This window comes from Chaetodon auriga, chromosome 15 (assembly GCF_051107435.1).
Source record: "Chaetodon auriga isolate fChaAug3 chromosome 15, fChaAug3.hap1, whole genome shotgun sequence".
Lineage (NCBI taxonomy): Eukaryota > Metazoa > Chordata > Actinopteri > Chaetodontiformes > Chaetodontidae > Chaetodon > Chaetodon auriga.
In genome coordinates this window covers 20436366-20452618 of record NC_135088.1, presented here as the reverse complement: position 1 = coordinate 20452618, position 16253 = coordinate 20436366, and the positions used below count along the sequence as shown (strand labels likewise).

The following is a 16253-nucleotide window of genomic DNA, read 5'->3' as shown; positions in this document are numbered from 1 at the left end:
ATTTCAAATAGGTACAATGTCTCACTCTGAGCAATATGAATCATCTACTGACTCAAAAACAGTGTCAGACAATTTAACTCTGCTCAAAGAATGTGTATTTAAAACATAAATGTAAGTTAACAAAAGCCTGATAAGAAAAACTTTTCACAAACAAAGTTACACACAAATGTCGCAGCGAAATGATCAAATACAGTCAGCAAGGACACCAAACCTTCAAAGCTGCATGAATTCATGATTTGACCACCTGGCAGAAATAGAACTTAACAGCAACCTGACATTGCTTTGTGACGGCTTATATGTTAGCTAACAATTGCCTATTTGCCTTGACTTTACCTGATGACTATAACTCCAACATGAAATCTCTTTTTTGCTCTGATTTGGACTCAACCAACCCCGAGAAAAATATCTGGATCTTTACCTCCAACCCTGATTCCAAGTAAGTTGGGACGCAGTGTAAAACGTAAATAAAAACAGAATGTAAAGATCTGCAAATGCTTTGATGTACATTCGATTGAATATAGTACAAAGACAAGATCGAATTGCCCAACTGATAAACTTTTTGGTGTTTTTGTAAACATGCATCATCTTTCATTCTGTGTTTAATGTCTGCAACACTTTCCAAAACAGTTGGAACAGGATCATATTCACCACTGTGTTACATAACCTTTTCTTTTAACGACACTCAGCAGAAATGAAATTCTTTCCCATTCTTTCTTAATATACAACTTCAGTTGCTCAACAGTCCGGGTCTCCATTACAGTATTTTAACACATTTTCAATGGGAGACAGGTCAGGACTGAAGGCAGGCCAGTCTAGTACCCACAATCTTTTACCATGAAGGCACGCTGTTGTCCCTCGTGCAGAATGTGGCTCGGCATTGTCTTGATGGGATAAGCAGGAAAGTCTGGATGGCAGCATATGTCCCTCCAAAAACTGTATGTACCTTTCAGCATTAATGGTGCCTTCACAGATTTGCAAGTTACCCATGAGGGTCTTGCTCCTTATGAGCAGAGATTTCTCCAAAGTCTCTGACACTTTTGATGATGTTTGGATTGCAGATGGTGAAATTCATGCTGGTGTGTTGCACCTTTGGAATATTAGCCCATGCAGTTTTTCACAGAGATGAACCTCTCTCCATCCTCGCTTATGAATGACTGAGCCTTTCCAGGATGTCCCTTTCATACCCAATCATGAGACGATCACTTGTTACCAATGAACCTGTTTACCTGTGGAATGTCCCAAACAAATGTCCAAATGTCTTTTGGAGTATTCCACAGCTTTTCCAGTCATTTCTCGCCCTTGTCCCGACTTGACTAAACATGTTGCCTGCATTAAATTCACAATAAGGATCTACTTAAAAATCAATGAATTTAATGAGGTAAAACATGAATATTGTGTACTTGTACTCTTTCAAATGCGTATATGTCAAAAAGGATTAGCAAATGATCACATTCTGTTTTATTTCTGTTTTACACAGCGTCTCAGTGTTTTCTTTTTGCACATGTTCACATGTTTGTTGCTCACTTTGTTTGCAGTTTGGTCCTGGGCAGATAGCATACAGTGAGTTTATCAGAGCCTATTGGCTGAAAGCAGCTGCCAGCTGCTGCTGGAAACAGGGCTGATGAGAGAGATGACACTGAGCCATTCAGCATACAGGATACAGTATGCACGTTTGTCGGCTGTGAAACCAAAACAAAGAGCCAAAAGGGACGATTCTGCATGTTAGACACCTAATAGTACACGTTATCATTAATTATGCGTGTTTTCAAAATTTGCGTAAAAATATATTCCTTGAACAACTGCCCTGGCACCGCTTTGAGGAGTGTGACGACCGAGGAGTTAAAGACTGTCAAGTGTGGACTTGACTAAGAAGGAAGGGAGATGATGCGGGAAGAGATAGGCGTCTTAATGTCCTCTGATGAAGACAGCTTTTTGTCAAAAACATTAGTTGCTGTACCACTAAAAGCCTTAAGATTCGTCCCTGCAGACTGATTCTTCATGTCCATCTGCACTTTAGAGAGGTCAGTCTCAGATTTAGGAGAAAATATCAGCCTTCATCTCTCGAGGTGACCTGATGAGTACCAGTATATCTAGTAATGCAAATGCTTTGTCAAAGCATGTGCTTCTCCATCCTTTCAGGAAATCATCGGAGGACATGGATGTGGACTATAGTCAAAATATTAGCAGCACCTCTCCACATAACCCAACACAAGTTAACAGCATCACAATCTACATCACTATTCTAACATTTCAATCTTCACTGAATGGCCGTTGTATTAGACTGCATTGGTTTTAGGTAGTCACACTTCATAATCTGGCAGACTGTATATAAAAATGTATAAAATAACACGTTATTAATCCCCCATAGGGGAAATTTGGGTGTTACAGGCAGCAATAGCAGAAGTATCAGACTATCATAGTATCACAGTACCATAAAAACACAAATGAGAACAAGATAATTCTCTTCCTCCATTAGCTGACATCATTCAGTTGTTTAGTCTGTACGTCCAGTAGCTTTTCCTTCACGTTAAATTTGTTCACAGTGTTAACTTTCAATTATTAAAAAAAAGAGAAAGTCGCTAGTACTGTGATAATACAGCCAAACAATCCAGTGACGATTAAAATACCTAACAAAACTGATGAAAACACTTGTGCTGAAACAAATCGACAGAAAATTACTCAACTATTTTAATTTATCAAGCAAAAATGCCAAAGATTCTCTAACTTCACTGTCTCAGTCGTAGCTTTGCTGCTTGGTTTTGTCTTATGTGATGGCAAAATGAGTATCTACAGGTTTTGGACTGTTGATCAGGATGGCGTAACAGAGGGCTTTAGGAAATTCTGATGGACAACTGTTACTTTTCTGTATTTTATAGACCAAATGATTAATAAGAAAAATATTCAGAAAATGAATCAATTCTGAGACTAATAACCAGTTGCAGACGCTTCAGTTTTGAAGTGAAAGTGGACGCCCTCTACATCACTTAACCATATGGAAATTAGAGTTTCTAAAAATGAAAAGGCTAAATTATGAGCACAGCAACAGAAATGTTATGTAATAAGGACAAATGCTCAAAGCGATGGTAAACTGTTTCCAGAGAAAATGACAGTGACGGCCATTCAGCAGGACGCCTTCCGCAAAACCAGTTTCTCTTCCTCTTGAGTTTTAAATAAATAAATTCCCAGTTCAGTGGGGGGATTTCAGGGGGATTTCTTCTGACCAAAAAATAATAGACAATCAATCGGAAATTCCCATCATTGCCGCTAAAATAGTCAGCTCCACTGAAGCAGTGAATAACAGGTGCTCTGTTTGACTCGTGACAACAACAGGTGTGAACATATGATAACAGGGAGAAAGTGCAAAGACATGTAAGGTGAAAGTGAAAGTGGGCGAGAAGTCTCACCGCAGACTGGTACTATCCTGGGAGGCGAGTAGTTGAGACAAACCGAAAGTGTGCGTGTGTGTATGTGTACGCGAAGGGTAGCATCATGCTAGCTGCCGGATAGCAACATTACTAGAGGCTGGTGTGTAAAATTCGCTCATTTGCAAACAGAAAACGACAAAACGGCACAAAGTTCACATGTCCAACACAAGTCAGACAGCCCGAGAACATGTCACACACAATACAGTACTTAGAAGTTACTTAATTTTAAAAGATAAATCGAGTTACTCACTCAGAAAGAATCAGCTGACACAACGGTGACTCAGTAGACTACACGACTTCCGCATTCTTGTGCGATGACAACAACGCTAGCCAATAGTCAATAAGGAAACTGCACGTTCTAGACCAATGGCGCTATAGAATTCGTACCAGCCAATGAAGATTTACAACAGTCACGCGAATGACTCGCACACACCCACCGGAGAGCCAATCAGGTGCCACAATACTCCGTAAGCGCACCAATAGAAAATCACAGCGCGGCACAAACTGGATCCACACATACTCAGTGCGGTACGTGCGCCCAGGCACACATAGCCTTGCTGTACCAGTCATAGTCCAGCAGGGCTTTAAAATATTGCAAACAATAAAAGATATGAATGTTTCATTTTTGCCTCTATTTTGTGCCATAAACTAAATTGAATATCTTTGAGTTGTTGTTCAACCAGCAATGGTTGGACAGAACAGAATTTGAAGGGTTATATTGGACTCTGGGAAGTGGTCATGGGTATTCTATTTTCTGACATTTGATGGACAAAACGATTAACCAATCAAAAAAGCAACTGATGGATTAATTGATAATGGAAATAATTGTTAGCCCTGGTCTGATCACTTTTTGTCCTGAAATACTGGCTCATCAAAGTGAGCCAATATTCATACAACATTCAACAATTAGCTGCATGATCTTTGGCTTTCTCATGAAGCTCCCTGACGCTGACAGTAACGTGTGTGTACATACAGTACTTCTGATAAGGCCTTCAGTTTACAGCACTGTTGCTGCTGGGGCCAAGCACTATTTTCTCTCTTGTCTGTAACAGCCTGGAGCTGACCTCATATGCTCTCTGACACCAGTCAACAGCCACACAACACTTCACCCTTGTGTTTGCTGATGAGACACCCACTTCCTCTAATTGATTTTTATAACCTCTATCCAAAAATTAAAAGACAATATTGCATGCGGACATGTTTGCTATCATCATGACGCTTTTTGATCGGCTATTGTGATGATCCTTGGTACTCTGAGTACAACAGTGGGTTAGGTGTTAAATCTTGCTCAACTCAGGATTACAACCTGCTTTTAAATCCTTTAAAACTGTGAGTCCTTATGAAAGGAAAATGTATGGGACCTAATAATCTCCAAGAGTAATAATGCAACCTGGAATTATTCAAAATGAGTCCATAAGAAGGCAGAAAGTTGTGGCTTCATTTACATGATTGCCGATCTGTTTTTATGACGGCAGTTTGAACCAGGCGATATTGCGCCATCTAGTGGTGAAAATCAGAAACCAAACATGGATCTCAGGAGGACTGGACTGCTGTGGCACATAATTATCTCTCATTTTGAACCCTCAACACTACCACTGCATTTTTATTTAGTGCTGCACCCGCTGTTCAGTTCTGCGTATTCTGCTTGCATCATTTTAGTTTTAAGCTGTAATGACTCTCTGTTATATAACAGATATACAGATCTTCACCTGAATCTATTGAGTGTTCACCTGAAAGGTATAATCAGTATCTTAGGCAAAACATCTGAGATTAGAGGGAATGTAGTATTTCATTATGTCTCTACATGGAGGTTAATGTGTCTATGTCCCTGTGACAATGAGGCTCTGAGGACTGATAACTGATTTGCTGGATTCACTGGACTCAGGAGAGATGACAAAACTCGGTCACTGCTGTTGAACTTTTTAGCTAAAGTGCAGCAGGAAGCGAGGAGGCGGACAGGTGGGTGTATATCCTAATGGACCAATCACAGCTGGTCATCAGGTCAGTACTTATCGGCTCGCTGCGGGGCTGGACACTGATTTAGATCTTTTTCTTTTCTGAACTGTGGCCCATCTACAATCACAGCATGGTAAGGGACTTCGCCATCATCAGAGTCGATGATGATGAGCAGGTGCTCTCAGTTGTGGAACATTAGACGGTTTCACAGCTGAGTAATTATGGAGATAATTGTATTTTCAGCGGATAAGAATCAGCTAGGTCACATTAGAAATATAAGATCTACTGTCTGGAGGTTAGTCTGAGCACTTGTGGATGAAATTATAATGATTCTATCTTTTCTTTTAGACAAGCTACACTGATAAAGGAGAGAAGGTAAGATTAAAACAGCCCCTGAAGGTGGAGTATGTGATGTTTTAACAATACTGTTTGTTCTGTAGAAGAAAGCCTTTATATAAAAGCTGAGTGGCTGATTGTCGTAAGAATAAATGAACCGTTTGAAACCTTCAGCTAATATGAGATTTGATTGCAAGTCTTTAAGTGAGGCTAAACACAGAAGAAAACAGGTATGTTTCGTCTTTTGCTATGCTATTTTGTCTATGTCATTCTTCTGTTGTACTTTTGTCTTTTAGCCTGCAAGGGGAAAGTTTGTCAAGTTCCATCATCTTACCTTCTGGGTCGGCAATGCCAAACAGGTCAGTATGAAATAACTGACATATGCCTGAAAGTTTACTTTTCTGCCATCTGTGTCTTTTTCGTGAGTTCAGCAGCAGTCACATCCAATTCTTTTCCACATAATTCATATTGGAATCAAGATGAACTTTTCTAGATGTCTTAATATGTTTGAAGATTCATAGTCTTCATCTTCCTTGTTTATGCTAATTTGCCGGGTAAAAACAAGTTTCTGTCTTGACGTTCAGAATTTACAGAAACATCTACATGTTTAGGGTTAGTAATTACATATTAACTGTAATTTTGTTCTCCATATAGTTCTCCACAGTCTGTCAACAGATCATTAATCGGTCACTATTTTGATTAACTGTACAGAGAGATAGAAAAAAAATGATCAGCACATTGATTGATAATGAAAAAGTTTGGAAAGCTGCAGCCCTATTACATCCATATATTTTAATACAGATCACTAAATTTAATCACAATGAAACAAAATTTACAAAGTAAAAAACACCGTAAGTCTGACTTTCTTTTACATAAAAAACCATAAATTCTACACAGACTTTCTCAGTTCATTATGGTTCAGCACACAGGCCAGACAGGATTGAGCAACCCACAATCAATACATTTTTGGCAGGAGATGAACTCTCTAAGTGTATTTCACTTTGTCAAAGTTCACTAGAAAGTCCCCTCACACTAAAGACCATCTGCACTTTGCAGGCAGCCTCCTTCTACTGTGATAAGATGGGCTTCGAGCCTTTCGCCTACAAGGGCTTGGAGACTGGCAGCCGCGAGGTGGTGTCTCATGTCATCAGACAGGATAAGGTATGCAGTGTGCTCACTGAATAAACACCCAAGTGAATGTACCGTGTATCCAACGATCCTCTCCACAAACACACCCGGCCCTCCTCTCTCCTCACAGATAATGTTTGCATTTGAGTCTCCGCTGAATCCTGGAAATGAAGGCAAGTTTTCTCATGAAAGATGGAATGCTGTGAATGTGACATATAGCTCAACTGCATTTCAACATGCTTTTATCTTCCCTCAGAAATGGGACAACACCTGTGTAAGCATGGAGACGGAGTCAAAGACATCGCTTTCCAAGTGGAGGACTGTGACTTCTTAATCAAGGTAGCAATGATACACACAGGTATGAATGTGTAACATTGATGTGCTGATGGACTCAGTTTGGATTTGATTGGCCACATCGTGCAGGAAGAATACAAAGAGGCAGAAAGTAACAAGTTTCATATTCTTTGCCATCAGTTCTGCCCAGTGTATTTAACCCTTTGAGGAAAATTATCCACTTCCAGGTACTTAAAGCTGTGTATGTATATATACAGTGATGGAACATGTGAGAAATAGCACTGCAGAAATACAATGTTACAAGTAAAAGTTCTGCATCTGAAGTCTTACTCAAGTAAAAGTGCAAAAGTATGAGCATCAACATATACATATACTTTTTTTTATACACACAGTTTGATTACAGTTATCAGTGCAGTAATGTGTTCATCATCAGGTGAAAGTGAGGCTAATTCAAATGGCTTTCTATACATTTGGTTCATTTGTGAGTTGTCCACTAGGGATCAGTAAAATCTTATCTTAACTTGCAGCAATACATCACAATTCAGGTTGTTGATTATATTTTGGAAATTTTAACTGAAAAATAATCTGTAACTAAATCAAATAAGTGACTTACAGTAAGAAGTACAACATTCCCTCTGCGATGTGGTGGAGCAGAAGCGTAAAGTAGCGGAAAACTGAAACAGTCAAGTAAAGTCAGAGTACCTAAGAATTGTATTTAATTTCAGTAATTGAGTGAATGTAGTTATTTTCCATCACTGTTTCTATGCAGTCTGCATAATAAGGAAGGAATAAGAGAAGCGACAGATTTGAGCTCCACTACATTTGAATCAATTCACTTTAATTCTATTTTACACTGCATTTCTGTTTTCAATTCAAATTCAAGCCATTCAAGCCAAACCCAACCTGATTTGTTTGATCCTACTACACATACTCAAAGGGGATAAAATACGTGTGGTGCATTCAGTGAGTGTCGAAATAGGGACAAACATGCTGGTGGTGTGACAGTGCAGCTTGAACTATTTGAACTCTTTACCTCAGTCAAGGTCTGACTGGAGGTTTGGATAAACTCTGTTAACTGTTGAGTGGCTCCTAAACTAAAGAATCACCGCTGACTTCACACTGAAATCCACAGTAGCATCTTCTAAGTTACACAAAGCAATACATCACAGCAAGTACAGGAGGATATTCTGCCTTCAGCCACTGGAGGGCTTCCAGGAGCCGTCTTCAGACTCAGAGGCTTTTATTGCTCTCCTATATTTGCCAACTGATCCCAACACCACTCTCCTGACAGACAGCAATGGAAAGAGGAGCTGTCATCGTCAAGGAACCCTGGGTGGAGCAGGACAGCTACGGGAGGGTCAAGTACGCTGTGATTCAAACTGTACGTAAAGAAGGATGCACATTTGAAAGCCTCGTGGAAATACACATGAAACTGGACATGAATGATAATGCTGTGTTCATGTTTTGTCCCCAGTATGGAGATACAACGCACACGTTAATTGAGTACCTCAGTCCCTACAAAGGCCTTTTCCTGCCGGGCTACAAAGAGCCTCTGTTCAGGGACCCTCTGTTAGCCAAACTGTGAGTGTCTCACTATTTAAGCAAAATACATTTCTGGTGTAAAATGTCCTGTTTTTGTATAAAACTCAACAATGTATTCAAAATTGTGGAAAGAACTATATTGATTAAAAAAATCACTCATTCTTCATATCTAACATAGTTCATAAAAACACATGCCATTTAGTTATATGCAACTTTTAGTGAGGCTCTATTTTCTTAATATTTATTAATTTAACTGTACATGCTAGGTATCATTTTTGGTTGCTTTAGAAATTATAAAAGTCTTCTCCAGATTGTAAACCCAAAATGATAAATAAATGCATTTCGATCAAATTTGGTTGCAGATGAAAACATACTAAAAAACAGGCAGGATGATTGCTTTACTTCTTTTTTTGCTGAACTTTCATGGAAAAATACCTATACAAAGTTTTTTTTCTTCTTTTTTTGTCTTTTCTTTGAAGTCCACCAGGAGGTTTGAACTTCATCGATCACATTGTGGGAAACCAGCCTGATAGTGAAATGGTGCCAGTGTCAGACTGGTAAGACTCCTGTTTGAGAGCACGTACACACAGGGCGGGTTAAAGGTCAAGTCAACATGCTGCTGACGCTCTGCCTCTGCTCAGGGTGAAATGTTCAGACTTTCACATGCCCCAGTGCAACATGACTGGTCTATAAAATGAAAAGTCCAAATGTTATTTCAAGAGAGGTCACCACAGGTAAGGTATGGCTTTTTCATCTACCTTTTATGTTCTGTTTGTCTTCTCCAGGTATCAGAAGTGTTTGATGTTCCATCGGTTCTGGTCAATAGACGACAAGCAGCTCTACACAGAATACAGTTCACTGAGGTCCATAGTGGTGACGAACTATGAAGAGACCATCAAGATGCCAATCAATGAACCTGCACCGGGGAAAAGGATATCACAGATCCAGGTGTGACTTTCTCAGCTTATTTTAATGCTACAGTCTCATTTTCTTTAGGACTTCCTGTTGAACACAGTGGTTTTTCACACTGATACACCAGCAGCTGAAGGAACAGTCGGTTCTAACAGAATCAATATCATCCCATGTGTGGATCACTGGGTCTCTTAGCAGACAGGAGGGTTATGACATTAGAATAGAAGAATAGAATGCCTTTATTGTCATTATATGTGGTGTACAACGAGATTTAAGACAACTCTGGTGGTGCTGTACTAGAAAAAAAAAAGAATAAATAGCAAATAGTAAATAGTATAGTGCAGTAATAGTGCAGTAGATAGTAACAGTAAAGATAAGATAAAAATGGCATATGACACAATGATAAAAAGTCGTTTAACAGTATGATAAGAGGCATTTAACAGTATGATAAATGACATTTAACAGTATGATAAATGACATTTAACAGTATGATAAAGGGCATTTAACAGTATTTAACAGTAACAGTAACATTCAAATGTGTGACAGCTCTTGGGGTTCGCAGCCCTGCCTCAGTGCATTTTACATCCTGCATCTCCCTCTTCACAGGAATATGTGGACTATAACGGGGGACCAGGTGTTCAGCACATCGCCCTCAACACGTCAAACATCATTGAAGCCGTGAGTCTCCTGTGTTTCACTCTCATCAAAATTACAAATTTCACAGACTTCAGCTTCATCTTTGTACAGCCTCTCCAAATCTGCATGTAAAGGCAAGTTTAGATCCTGCTTTTTTCCTGTTTTTGACTTAAAACAGATCGTAAACCTGCGTGCCCGAGGGATGGAGTTCCTCTCAGCGCCGGACACGTACTACGACACCCTGCGGCAGAAACTCAAAACCGCCAAGATCAAGGTGAAAGAGGACCTCAACCGTTTACAGGTGAGGAGACATGTTATTTCAGCAAGCCTGAAATCATTTACAGCCTTTTTGCTCCTCTTAAAATCTAAACAATCTGCCTTTACTTTTAAGGAATTGAAAATCTTAGTTGATTTTGATGACAAGGGCTACCTCCTTCAAATCTTCTCCAAGCCTGTGCAGGACAGGCCGACACTTTTCCTGGAGGTCATTCAGCGGAACAACCACTTTGTAAGTGCAACTGGAAAGCTGAGGGTAATCTTTAAGCCCCTACTGTATGTCTTTGCGATGGGATTTACAGGCCTGTGGTCCCCTTTCTTGCCTCCACCACCCTTAAGAAGCTGAGACAGTACTGCCTGAACACCTGTTTGCAGCTCCCACCCAGTGTGAGCAGTATAACAGTAGCCCACTTGTAAAAGCTCAGTAAATCTATCACAGTTACAGATTAAAGGCTCCCTGCTTCACGGCAAGGGGGATCTTTGGATTGGGTTGCACCCTGTGGCACTTCATTTCTAACACCAAGCATCCATTCCTCTGTCAGAACAGGCACATCTTGTCACTCTCCAGTATTTCACATGTCTATACATGTGGCTACTGTGTATGAAAGTGAGAAACTGAATCTGAACCACAGCAAAGAATCTCTCAGAGCAACCACCAACACTTGATCTTTCGATTATCTATGAAAATATTTACGTGATTAATTTGCGAGCCCCCGGTGAGTGCAGCTCCTTGTCAGAGCGGAGGGATGTTTGAACCCTGTGAGAACATTAATCTGCCGTGATCAAACATCAAAGTGTTTAACACCCTGAACGGTGTCTGGGAGAAGATCCCCAGAGCAATAACAAATGACACAGAAGAAGGCAGATCATTGGGTAATTAGCCATCTGTGTGTTTGTTCTCCCTCCAGGGCTTTGGGGCAGGAAACTTCAAGTCTCTCTTTGAGGCCATTGAGAAGGACCAAGACGCCAGGGGCAACCTCAAACTGCTGACACCCGAAGGGCAGTCCAAAGCCTTCTACTGATCCCCCGCCTGCTGCTGCCAAACCACTCTTAGGCTGTTATATATGGCTGTACATTTCAGAGGCAATCAACAACACCCTCCACTAATACAACACATCAAACACATACACAGTGTTGAATGTATTCATGTGACATGCTGCAAGCGCTATCAGATATTCTTTAAGTCGTCTGTAGATTACTGTATGGCTAAATAAAGGAGCTCCTGTTCATATGGGTTGGCATGTGTGTTTGGGAAACAGGGTTACACATTTTAGAGGAATAGTAAGACATTTCAGAAACATGGTTATTTGCTTTCTTGCCACCCGACGAGAAGATTGATAGCTCTCTGCTAGTATTTTAAACATGAAGCTAGCGCCAGCAGACTGTTAGCTTAGCATAGCACAAATACAGGAAACAGGAAGAATCAGCCAGTCTCTGTCCAAAGCTAACCACATCTGCAAACCAGCACCTTTACAACACCACCCACAGGTGACATGACTGTAGGAATGGCACATATCCCTGTAAAACCACAACCTGTTGTTGTCACTCTTCAGATTTTGTTACCAGGCTAGCTGTTTCCCTCCACTTCCAGTCTCTGTGCTAAGCTAAGCTAAGTCTCTCCTGGCTGTAGCTTCATATTGTATGGAGTGTACAGACATGAGAGTGATATCAGCCCTCTCATTTAACTCTCAGCAAAAAAAGTGAATAAATGTATTTTCACCATCTATTCCTTTACCATCAAATGTTCTGAATTCATCTTTATTACTGAAACATGTGACTCTAAGTAATATTTCAAATCAAAACAAAGCTTTCGCCATTATCTACCTGCTGTGCTCCATGTCGTGTCGTGTTTTGATTACACTCTTAGTAAAAGAAGCTATTTCATAATTTCTTCATACACATGGTTGATGTCAGGCTAACATGGGGCAAAGACATATTTAGACATATTCATGTACATAGCACACACATGTGCATTCACGCTTACTTAAGTATCAGATTCCTTAATTTTACAGAAGCTCTCTTTGGGGTTCATAAATGCTCTTCCATATCTCTTTAAATTGCTTTGTTTTGTTGCTATCATTTGACATGATCTGTTCAGTGGTCAATTCAAAACTCATTATTTCTTTCCATGTCTGTAAAGTAGGAGCTTCAGTTTTCGTTTGAAACTTTATTTCCCAGGAAAACATAATCCGCCATCCCATTCTGTGGGACATCTTGAAGGTCAGGTGAGAGCTGAATTTTTGTTTCACGCACTCTTGGATTTCAATCCACCTTTTGTTCTCTTTTGCTCAGAGCCAAGGGGGTGCACAAGGGAAAGCTGTAATTCACACACAAATTGGAGAAACTTGAATCAAGCTCTTTATGGGGCGCTCTTTAGTGCATATGAGCACTTTTGTGACGCACATTTCACATTTGTGATGGCTTGAGTTTGTCATTCCAATTATCATACAACTTTCGCGGTTTGTAATGTTTACTGGGCCTTGGGGAGAATATTATATACTCTACTGTTAGCTGATTTTCTCCTTAACAGAACTTCATCAAAGGGTTATATTGTAAATCAACATTTGGAGTAATCAATTTTTCAGCTGTAAGTATCTGATTTGTTGAAGAGATACAAATTTTCTCTGTGAATAATTGAACCCTACGATGTATTACCCTACTGTGTATATAAAATTATATATCAGAAACATGTTTCTCTGGATTCTCCTGAAGAAAAATGTATTCAGCACAGGTTTTATTTCAAAATAATTTATTTGCATATAATTGGAATGAAGACAGGTTGATACATCTGTGATGGCACTGGTCAGTTTCCATATAGAAACATTCAGTCTATACAGAAACCACTCTTTCAAACCTGGACAAAATGGATAAATATATTAGTAAATAAATATATTAGTGACATGTCACTATATTGAAATGTTCTATTATATATAAAATACAACACTATTTCATTTCTGTTTTTGTTGTTCTCTTTTTATACACAAAGTATCCAAAATATACTGACGTATCCCTTAAAGTTCTGGAGGGATCTTTACTCATAGAAAAGGCAGTTTCAGCTCACTATTCTTGCAAACATAACAAAACAAACACATAAACAAGACAAAGAGAAAGATCTTGAACAGGATGAAATCACATCAGATATTCTGCAGCATCACTAAATGCTATTTTTCATATGCTGATGGTTTTGGGCTTGTTTTAAATTAATACTATGCGATTTATGGTTTCTTTGTTTTGTTTTTTGTATATATAAAATCTGCTTAAGCCAAAGTGCTGCTTGTAATTCAGTCATTTCCATCTTTCAGTCTGGGAGACTGTTTGGACACGAACAAATAACAGATGAGGAAACCCTGATGTTTTAGCTGGAGGACGCTGTGCTGACACATTCAAAGTGAGGTATTAGTAAAAGGGACTGCAGTTCAAAACTTCTGCATGATTGTCCAAAACTATTGACTCCAAAATGATTTCCACTTAAATTCTGGTATACTCTCTCTTGTCACTGACAAGGGCACAAGCACAAGCACATTTAATCATGAGATTTAATGAAAGGCTTGAAGCAGGAAAAAGGCACAACACATACTATGTTATAAATTCACTGTGTTCAAGATTTTGCCTCTTTGGTCAGACAGGTAAGAGCTTAATGTGTTGGGAGGTTCCTGATTTAGGATTCTGAACAGTTTGAATGAATAAGGCACATATGAGGCTTTAGTAAGTGCTACTGGTTACACTCTGATACCCACGAGCTCTGCTGCTTTAAGCTAAACTGTATCTGAAGTCTGACTGCTTTCACATTTTCACTTCAAAGGTCCACGCTACGACAGAATTCCTAATCATCTGATCTCAGATTATTTAGCATGAAAAAGTCTGTGGTTATGCTGAAAATAAGAGAGCCTTCTTTGATGACACGATGAGGTGGACTTTTATCTACACAGCTTAAACATTCAGAGTTATTTTCCAGGGCTATAAACACATTTTCTGTCCGTCAGTCTTTCAGAGTGGCTAAATGGAGGAAGAGGGAATAGCAGCTAACCAAGATTTACACCTTGATTCTGCTGTTCGCAGTTTGGAGAGATGAATAAAAAAAAATCCTTAAAATGCTATGTCTGATTTCTGATTTAAGGTGGATGTTCCTTCAAGTGCTGTAAGCTCAAAAGCAGGGACTGGCAATGCACATTTAGCATGACAGGGTCGATTCTGGTATCATAACTGTGAGTAAGATGAATTCTTCCCATTTTTCCAGTGTTTGATCATTCCTGAAATAATTCTCAGGCTCTACCTACCCCACAGCTTCAAATCGTCAATCACCAAGCTTTTATTATACTGGTGTGACAGCAACAAGCTGAGCTGATGCTCGGGACTGTGAGGGCTACCTAGCATGGCTTTACTCCAGTTATATCATTAAATAGTCACTTTCTCTTTTCTATGGCTGCAATGTAGAACATTTTTCTAGAGCTTTAGTTGCTGGAGGACAGCGGGGGGTTTATCCTTTCTCGAGGATAATACAACATGATGAATTAGGCATTGAGGGAGCAGAGGGCAGGTTTGTCATTCTTGTGATGAGGCCTGTTCACACTGCACTGATCAGAGGGCTTAACAGCACTGAGGTCATACCCATGAAGTAACCACTGGCAAGAGAAATGACAAGAACAAGACAGTAGCTTGTAATGACGGCGACACAATTCAGTCAAACTGGTTCATTTCAAAAGGTGAAAAAAAAAAATTACAGACTACAAAAAAAGAAACAGAAAATTATCCAAAACACAAACAAACATGTTGAAAACAGCTGCCATTATTGAAATAATGAAAACAAGGCCCATGCAAGGCTCAGCAACCTCAGTAAATGCTTGTTATTTGAGGGGGCTGAGCATCAACCTTTCTCTCCATTTGGACAGGTCTAACGTTTTGTTGAGTTTATGGGAGCTACATGGTTGTGACCAAAAAAAAAAAAAAAAATCACTACAGCAGTACCTTTAAAGACCCTCTGTATGAGGCATGTTAAGAAATCTGAGCTGAGGTAGGCTGGAGAGAAAAGCTTCTCTCAGCTGAGACTGGTGGACTCAGCGAAGGAAGACGAAGATCACGCGAGTGAAAGTAAGTACCTCTAAGATAAATCAAGTTATGTTGTAATAGAGTGAGCAATGCAGAGATGGAGTCTCACTTCATGGGGGCTCTACACCCTAAGCAAGGATCATTCGTTAGGTGTCACTAAGGAGCATGGGAACTTGTGATATCATGTTGGTAATGAATATTCTTCCTATAGCTGATAAGGAGAAACAGAGAAAAAACACTTTTTCCCCTTTGTGGTGTAGAGTCGTTTCCCCAGCAACCCCCAAACATTCAATCATTCAACATATTCTGACATACAATATTATGAAAGGTCCCGCATTATTCCAAACTTTTTGTATAATTTAATCACAATAATTTCACTTAACAATGTAAGTAACTCAATCTAACTCATCTGAAAGAGCATTTCAGCAAGTGAGCTTCGAAGCCTGGGGGGAGCTGGGGAGTCCTCTGAATGAAGGCATTTCTGGCATAATTATGTGGAAGACTGAGCACGATAGCCAATGAGAGGCTTGTCCATTCTGGCTCCCGTGTAGCAGCGTGATAATTGGGGATGCAACAAGTTCTCACACACCAGACTCCTCTTCTGATCCTGTGGACACAAAGAAAGCTCAAGTCACCTTCCAAATATAACAAATGCAAAAAAAAAAAAGAAAGAAGTCATGCAGGTCTGAAAGGATCAGTCAA

General features: G+C 39.7%; 3 protein-coding genes across 3 annotated transcripts in view; 1 reads left to right on the top strand and 2 right to left on the bottom strand.

Annotated features, from left to right (window-relative positions):
• mtmr4 (myotubularin related protein 4) overlaps positions 1-3723 on the bottom strand; it is a 40116-nt gene extending 36393 nt beyond the window's left edge. The window contains exon 1 of the mRNA XM_076750376.1: positions 3676-3723. The gene's annotated coding sequence lies outside the window, so the exon portion shown is untranslated. The remainder of the gene's footprint in view (positions 1-3675) is intronic.
• Positions 3724-5735: 2012 nt separating this feature from the next.
• On the top strand, positions 5736-11527 carry hpda (4-hydroxyphenylpyruvate dioxygenase a). The gene is made up of 13 exons (XM_076751094.1): positions 5736-5756; positions 6014-6076; positions 6774-6878; positions 6976-7018; positions 7102-7184; positions 8431-8520; positions 8614-8720; positions 9161-9238; positions 9467-9629; positions 10200-10271; positions 10408-10530; positions 10621-10737; positions 11414-11527. Exons 3-13 carry the CDS (start codon positions 6798-6800, stop codon positions 11525-11527), a joined length of 1071 nt encoding a protein of 356 aa, XP_076607209.1. The 5' UTR covers positions 5736-5756; positions 6014-6076; positions 6774-6797.
• A 1831-nt stretch (positions 11528-13358) lies between these two features.
• The window catches only part of LOC143332382 (E3 ubiquitin-protein ligase RNF43-like), a 29789-nt gene continuing 26894 nt past the window's right edge, over positions 13359-16253 (bottom strand). Inside the window, exon 8 of the mRNA XM_076749764.1 lies at positions 13359-16158. Coding sequence (XP_076605879.1) covers positions 16133-16158 — 26 coding nt within the window. The 3' untranslated portion in view covers positions 13359-16132. The remainder of the gene's footprint in view (positions 16159-16253) is intronic.

Excerpts from the sequence above, each read along its gene's own strand:
- hpda (XM_076751094.1), top strand. The coding sequence starts at position 6,798 with ATGGGCTTCGAGCCTTTCGCCTACAAGGGCTTGGAGACTGGCAGCCGC. Across the intron at positions 7,185-8,430 it reads ACTGTGACTTCTTAATCAAG|ACAGCAATGGAAAGAGGAGC; the intron begins GTAGCAATGATA and ends CTCTCCTGACAG. Across the intron at positions 8,721-9,160 it reads GACCCTCTGTTAGCCAAACT|TCCACCAGGAGGTTTGAACT; the intron begins GTGAGTGTCTCA and ends TTTTCTTTGAAG.